The sequence below is a fragment of the Salvelinus alpinus genome, chromosome 7, assembly GCF_045679555.1.
Source record: "Salvelinus alpinus chromosome 7, SLU_Salpinus.1, whole genome shotgun sequence".
NCBI classification, from domain to species: domain Eukaryota; kingdom Metazoa; phylum Chordata; class Actinopteri; order Salmoniformes; family Salmonidae; genus Salvelinus; species Salvelinus alpinus.
In genome coordinates this window covers 15948091-15955590 of record NC_092092.1, presented here as the reverse complement: position 1 = coordinate 15955590, position 7500 = coordinate 15948091, and the positions used below count along the sequence as shown (strand labels likewise).

General features: G+C 46.2%; 1 protein-coding gene across 4 annotated transcripts in view; it reads left to right on the top strand.

Moving 5' to 3' along the window:
• The window catches only part of LOC139580513 (striatin-like), a 128703-nt gene that overhangs the window by 103244 nt on the left and 17959 nt on the right, over positions 1–7500 (top strand). For 2 of the 4 annotated variants that reach the window (XR_011676055.1, XM_071409275.1), the window contains exons 6-8: positions 1613–1754; positions 1920–2079; positions 5243–5353. Coding sequence is in view for 3 of the 4 variants with exons in the window: in XM_071409275.1 (XP_071265376.1) it covers positions 1613–1754; positions 1920–2079; positions 5243–5353 (413 nt within the window). In the remaining variant the exon portion in view is untranslated. The remainder of the gene's footprint in view (positions 1–1612; positions 1755–1919; positions 2080–5242; positions 5354–7500) is intronic. The other 2 variants (XM_071409276.1, XM_071409278.1) reach the window with 2 other exon arrangements.

Here is a 7500-nt window from a genome sequence, read left to right as displayed (position 1 = left end):
GTGTGTGTGTGTGTCTGTGTGTGTGTGTGTGTGTGTGTCTCTGTGTGTGTGTGTGTGTGTGTGTGTGTGTCTCTGTGTGTGTGTGTGTGTGTGTGTCTCTGTGTGTGTGTGTGTGTGTGTGTCTCTGTGTGTGTGTGTGTGTGTGTGTCTCTGTGTGTGTGTGTGTGTGTGTGTGTGTGTCTCTGTGTGTGTGTGTGTGTGTGTGTGTCTCTGTGTGTGTGTGTGTGTGTGTGTGTCTCTGTGTGTGTGTGTGTGTGTGTGTGTGTCTCTGTGTGTGTGTGTGTGTGTGTGTGTGTGTGTGTGTCTCTGTGTGTGTGTGTGTGTGTGTGTGTGTGTCTCTGTGTGTGTGTGTGTGTGTGTGTCTCTGTGTGTGTGTGTGTGTGTGTGTCTCTGTGTGTGTGTGTGTGTGTGTGTGTGTGTCTCTGTGTGTGTGTGTGTGTGTGTGTCTCTGTGTGTGTGTGTGTGTGTGTGTCTCTGTGTGTGTGTGTGTGTGTGTGTCTCTGTGTGTGTGTGTGTGTGTGTGTGTGTGTGTCTCTGTGTGTGTGTGTGTGTGTGTGTCTCTGTGTGTGTGTGTGTGTGTGTGTGTGTCTCTGTGTGTGTGTGTGTGTGTGTGTGTGTGTGTGTGTGTCTCTGTGTGTGTGTGTGTGTGTGTGTGTGTGTCTCTGTGTGTGTGTGTGTGTGTGTGTCTCTGTGTGTGTGTGTGTGTGTGTGTCTCTGTGTGTGTGTGTGTGTGTGTGTGTGTGTGTCTCTGTGTGTGTGTGTGTGTGTGTGTCTCTGTGTGTGTGTGTGTGTGTGTGTCTCTGTGTGTGTGTGTGTGTGTGTGTCTCTGTGTGTGTGTGTGTGTGTGTGTGTGTGTGTGTGTGTGTCTCTGTGTGTGTGTGTGTGTGTGTGTGTGTGTCTCTGTGTGTGTGTGTGTGTGTGTGTCTCTGTGTGTGTGTGTGTGTGTGTGTCTCTGTGTGTGTGTGTGTGTGTGTGTGTGTGTCTCTGTGTGTGTGTGTGTGTGTGTGTCTCTGTGTGTGTGTGTGTGTGTGTGTCTCTGTGTGTGTGTGTGTGTGTGTGTCTCTGTGTGTGTGTGTGTGTGTGTGTGTGTGTGTGTGTGTGTGTGTCTCTGTGTGTGTGTGTGTGTGTGTGTGTGTGTCTCTGTGTGTGTGTGTGTGTGTGTGTCTCTGTGTGTGTGTGTGTGTGTGTGTCTCTGTGTGTGTGTGTGTGTGTGTGTGTGTGTCTCTGTGTGTGTGTGTGTGTGTGTGTCTCTGTGTGTGTGTGTGTGTGTGTGTCTCTGTGTGTGTGTGTGTGTGTGTGTCTCTGTGTGTGTGTGTGTGTGTGTGTCTCTGTGTGTGTGTGTGTGTGTGTGTCTCTGTGTGTGTGTGTGTGTGTGTGTGTGTGTGTCTCTGTGTGTGTGTGTGTGTGTGTGTGTGTGTCTCTGTGTGTGTGTGTGTGTGTGTGTCTCTGTGTGTGTGTGTGTGTGTGTGTCTCTGTGTGTGTGTGTGTGTGTGTGTGTGTGTCTCTGTGTGTGTGTGTGTGTGTGTGTGTCTCTGTGTGTGTGTGTGTGTGTGTGTCTCTGTGTGTGTGTGTGTGTGTGTGTCTCTGTGTGTGTGTGTGTGTGTGAGAGCAGGAAGACAGAGCAGTCCAGTGTTGTCCAGGAGGCCTTCAGGTTCATAGAAAGCTCTGCAGCTGACTACAGTGATGAAGATGATGATGAAGACGGTTCAGGGAATGACAGGACTATCATGGAACAGACAGGACCTACAGGGACGGTAAGGTGCACACACACACACACGTTTAGCTAAATCCTTTTCCGTCTGAAGTTCATGATAATATCAGTCGATTAACAGAACTGATCTGATAATATCAGAAAGGATTTCTGTCTGCTGACAGTCACAATATGCCTCAATGCATCCGTCTCTGTCTCCGCCCCTCAGATTGTGAGGAAGAAGCCATCACCTGCCCTGTCCACCAGTATGGACACTAGTGAGGACCCGGACACTGACGATGCAATGAAGGGATTTGACTTCCTGTCTAGTCCAGATGATATGGACACATCGCCTGAGTCCCGCAGTGCAGGAAACGGGACCAAGTGGGGTGAGTTACACTCGTAAATAAACAATAAGGGTTAAACCTGTTCCTCTGACTAGAATATTAACACCCTGGTAGACTGTAGTGTTCAGGTCACTGCCAACCAACACCCTGGTAGACTGTAGTGTTCAGGTCACTGCCAACCAACACCCTGGTAGACTGTAGTGTTCAGGTCACTGCCAACCAACATCCTGGTAGACTGTAGTGTTCAGGTCACTGTCAACCAACACCCTGGTAGACTGTAGTGTTCAGGTCACTGCCAACCAACATCCTGGTAGACTGTAGTGTTCAGGTCACTGCCAACCAACATCCTGGTAGACTGTAGTGTTCAGGTCACTGCCAACCAACACCCTGGTAGACTGTAGTGTTCAGATCACTGCCAACCAACATCCTGGTAGACTGTAGTGTTCAGGTCACTGTCAACCAACATCCTGGTAGACTGTAGTGTTCAGGTCACTGCCAACCAACACCCTGGTAGACTGTAGTGTTCAGGTCACTGCCAACCAACACCCTGGTAGACTGTAGTGTTCAGGTCACTGCCAACCAACATCCTGGTAGACTGTAGTGTTCAGGTCACTGTCAACCAACATCCTGGTAGACTGTAGTGTTCAGGTCACTGCCAACCAACACCCTGGTAGACTGTAGTGTTCAGATCACTGCCAACCAACACCCTGGTAGACTGTAGTGTTCAGGTCACTGCCAACCAACACCCTGGTAGACTGTAGTGTTCAGGTCACTGCCAACCAACATCCTGGTAGACTGTAGTGTTCAGGTCACTGCCAACCAACATCCTGGTAGACTGTAGTGTTCAGGTCACTGTCAACCAACACCCTGGTAGACTGTAGTGTTCAGGTCACTGCCAACCAACATCCTGGTAGACTGTAGTGTTCAGGTCACTGCCAACCAACATCCTGGTAGACTGTAGTGTTCAGGTCACTGCCAACCAACACCCTGGTAGACTGTAGTGTTCAGATCACTGCCAACCAACATCCTGGTAGACTGTAGTGTTCAGGTCACTGTCAACCAACATCCTGGTAGACTGTAGTGTTCAGGTCACTGCCAACCAACACCCTGGTAGACTGTAGTGTTCAGGTCACTGCCAACCAACACCCTGGTAGACTGTAGTGTTCAGGTCACTGCCAACCAACACCCTGGTAGACTGTAGTGTTCAGGTCACTGTCAACCAACATCCTGGTAGACTGTAGTGTTCAGGTCACTGCCAACCAACACCCTGGTAGACTGTAGTGTTCAGATCACTGCCAACCAACACCCTGGTAGACTGTAGTGTTCAGGTCACTGCCAACCAACACCCTGGTAGACTGTAGTGTTCAGGTCACTGCCAACCAACATCCTGGTAGACTGTAGTGTTCAGGTCACTGCCAACCAACATCCTGGTAGACTGTAGTGTTCAGATCACTGTCAACCAACATCCTGGTAGACTGTAGTGTTCAGATCACTGCCAACCAACACCCTGGTAGACTGTAGTGTTCAGGTCACTGTCAACCAACACCCTGGTAGACTGTAGTGTTCAGGTCACTGTCAACCAACACCCTGGTAGACTGTAGTGTTCAGGTCACTGCCAACCAACACCCTGGTGGACTGTAGTGTTCTTTAATGAATAACTGCAGATGGCTTGTATTTACTACCTTAAATACCACATATTGATTATTTTACACACTAACTATTATCTATTTGATTGTTTCATACTGAAACCTGTTGAAACTGGCCATTTCATGTCATTTTTCAGTTATTTTTGTGTGGTGTTTTTTGTCCAAACAGATTGCAGATTGTTGATAGAGAACTGTTGTCGATCACCATCATCCATACACCAACTCATAACATTAGACGTGTTACTTGTCTGTCTTTACCCCCCTTTAGCCTGTCTCTACCCCTCTGTAGTCTGTCTCTACCCCTCTGTAGTCTGTCTCTACCCCTCTGTAGCCTGTCTCTACCCCTCTGTAGCCTATCTCTACCCCTCTGTAGCCTGTCTCTACCCCTCTGTAGTCTGTCTCTACCCCTCTGTAGTCTGTCTCTACCCCTCTGTAGCCTGTCTCTACCCCTCTGTAGCCTGTCTCTACCCCTCTGTAGCCTGTCTCTACCCCTCTGTAGTCTGTCTCTACCCCTCTGTAGTCTGTCTCTACCCCTCTGTAGTCTGTCTCTACCCCTCTGTAGCCTGTCTCTACCCCTCTGTAGCCTGTCTCTACCCCTCTGTAGCCTGTCTCTACCCCTCTGTAGCCTGTCTCTACCCCTCTGTAGCCTGTCTCTACCCCTCTGTAGTCTGTCTCTACCCCTCTGTAGTCTGTCTCTACCCCTCTGTAGCCTGTCTCTACCCCTCTGTAGTCTGTCTCTACCCCTCTGTAGCCTGTCTCTACCCCTCTGTAGTCTGTCTCTACCCCTCTGTAGTCTGTCTCTACCCCTCTGTAGTCTGTCTCTACCCCTCTGTAGTCTGTCTCTACCCCTCTGTAGCCTGTCTTTACCCCTCTGTAGCCTGTATTTACCCCTCTGTAGCCTGTCTTTACCCCTCTGTAGCCTGTATTTACCCCTCTGTAGCCTGTATTTACCCCTCTGTAGTCTGTCTTTACCCCTCTGTAGTCTGTCTTTACCCCTCTGTAGTCTGTCTTTACCCCTCTGTAGCCTGTCTCCACCCCTCTGTAGCCTGTATTATGTTCCATTGTGTGTTCTAAGTCTGTGGTAATCATGTCTCTTCCACCTCTGTGTTGGTCTGTGAAGGGAATTTACCATTTTGTCACATGCTTTGTGAACTGAAGGTGTAGACTAACAGTGGAATGTGACCATACAGTATATATTTGAACCAAAACCTGGAAAATGGATGAGAAAGAATGCAAGAAATTAAAGATGAATAAAAAGACAGATGGACAGAGTGGTTTTGGTTAAGGATTGTCTCCACAGTGACTTGTCCATGGGGGGGTGGGTCTCTGAGCTCTTCGTGACTCAGTGTTACCTCCGGTCCTAAAGGTCTTCTCTCCTTGAGGTATTCTACTTCCCTTTCAACTCCTTCATAACTATTGAAATAGTATCTGGGCTTAGTTACTGGAGGGACTTTCCGAGACCAGGGCAAACCCTCCTGGAGAGTAGGAATTGGTTGCTGCTTCATTCCTGGTCACATCTAGATCCTGGACAGCCTCTCTCTGGTTTTGTCCCCCTGTAGAGGAGGAGGAGCAGACTGCCATGTCAGAGGCCTGGGACATGGACCAGGGTCTGATAACCAAACTCAAAGAGGAGTACAGGAAGGAACGCAAGGGGAAAAAAGTGGGGCAGAGTAAGTCCTCTCTCGATGCTTCCTCCTCCTCTTCCTCTTCTCTCTCTGTAGATTAAGAGAAATATAAATAAAAGCCTTAAATCAAGAACAAGCATCTTGTTATTTTACTGTGGCTGCTCTTTCATAGCTCTGTCTTCAACTCCCTTAATAACATAGCTCTGTCTTCAACTCTCTGTCTTCAACTCCCTTAATAACATAGCTCTGTCTTCAACTCCCTTAATAACATAGCTCTGTCTTCAACTCTCTGTCTTCAACTCCCTTAATAACATAGCTCTGTCTTCAACTCCCTTAATAACATAGCTCTGTCTTCAACTCCCTTAATAACATAGCTCTGTCTTCAACTCCCTTAATAACATAGCTCTGTCTTCAACTCTCTGTCTTCAACTCCCTTAATAACATAGCTCTGTCTTCAACTCCCTTAATAACATAGCTCTGTCTTCAACTCCCTTAATAACAGCTCTGTCCTCAACTCCCTTAATAACATAGCTCTGTCTTCAACTCCCTTAAGAACAGCTCTGTCTTCAACTCCCTTAATAACAGCTCTGTCTTCAACTCCCTTAATAACAGCTCTGTCTTCAACTCCCTTAATAACATAGCTCTGTCTTCAACTCCCTTAATAACATAGCTCTGTCTTCAACTCTCTTAATAACATAGCTCTGTCTTCAACTCCCTTAATAACACAGCTCTGTCTTCAACTCCCTTAATAACATAGCTCTGTCTTCAACTCTCTGTCTTCAACTCCCTTAATAACAGCTCTGTCTTCAACTCCCTTAATAACATAGCTCTGTCTTCAACTCCCTCAATAACATAGCTCTGTCTTCAACTCCCTTAATAACACAGCTCTGTCTTCAACTCTCTGTCTTCAACTCCCTTAATAACATAGCTCTGTCTTCAACTCTCTGTCTTCAACTCTCTTAATAACATAGCTCTGTCTTCAACTCCCTTAATAACACAGCTCTGTCTTCAACTCCCTTAATAACATAGCTCTGTCTTCAACTCTCTGTCTTCAACTCCCTTAATAACAGCTCTGTCTTCAACTCCCTTAATAACATAGCTCTGTCTTCAACTCCCTTAATAACATAGCTCTGTCTTCAACTCCCTTAATAACAGCTCTGTCTTCAACTCCATTAATAACATAGCTCTGTCTTCAACTCCCTTAATAACATAGCTCTGTCTTCAACTCCCTTAATAACATAGCTCTGTCTTCAACTCTCTGTCTTGAACTCCCTTAATAACATAGCTCTGTCTTCAACTCCCTTAATAACATAGCTCTGTCTTCAACTCTCTGTCTTCAACTCCCTTAATAACACAGCTCTGTCTTCAACTCCCTTAATAACATAGCTCTGTCTTCAACTCTCTGTCTTCAACTCTCTTAATAGCACAGCTCTGTCTTCAACTCCCTTAATAACATAGCTCTGTCTTCAACTCCCTTAATAACATAGCTCTGTCTTCAACTCCCTTAATAACATAGCTCTGTCTTCAACTCCCTTAATAACAGCTCTGTCTTCAACTCCCTTAATAACATAGCTCTGTCTTCAACTCCCTTAATAACATAGCTCTGTCTTCAACTCTCTGTCTTCAACTCTCTTAATAACATAGCTCTGTCTTCAACTCCCTTAATAACACAGCTCTGTCTTCAACTCCCTTAATAACATAGCTCTGTCTTCAACTCTCTGTCTTCAACTCCCTTAATAACAGCTCTGTCTTCAACTCCCTTAATAACAGCTCTGTCTTCAACTCCCTTAATAACATAGCTCTGTCTTCAACTCCCTTAATAACATAGCTCTGTCTTCAACTCTCTGTCTTCAACTCCCTTAATAACATAGCTCTGTCTTCAACTCTCTGTCTTCAACTCCCTTAATAACAGCTCTGTCTTCAACTCCCTTAATAACAGCTCTGTCTTCAACTCCCTTAATAACATAGCTCTGTCTTCAACTCTCTGTCTTCAACTCCCTTAATAACAGCTCTGTCTTCAACTCCCTTAATAACAGCTCTGTCTTCAACTCCCTTAATAACACAGCTCTGTCTTCAACTCCCTTAATAACATAGCTCTGTCTTCAACTCCCTTAATAACATAGCTCTGTCTTCAACTCCCTTAATAACATAGCTCTGTCTTCAAATCTCTGTCTTCAACTCCCTTAATAACA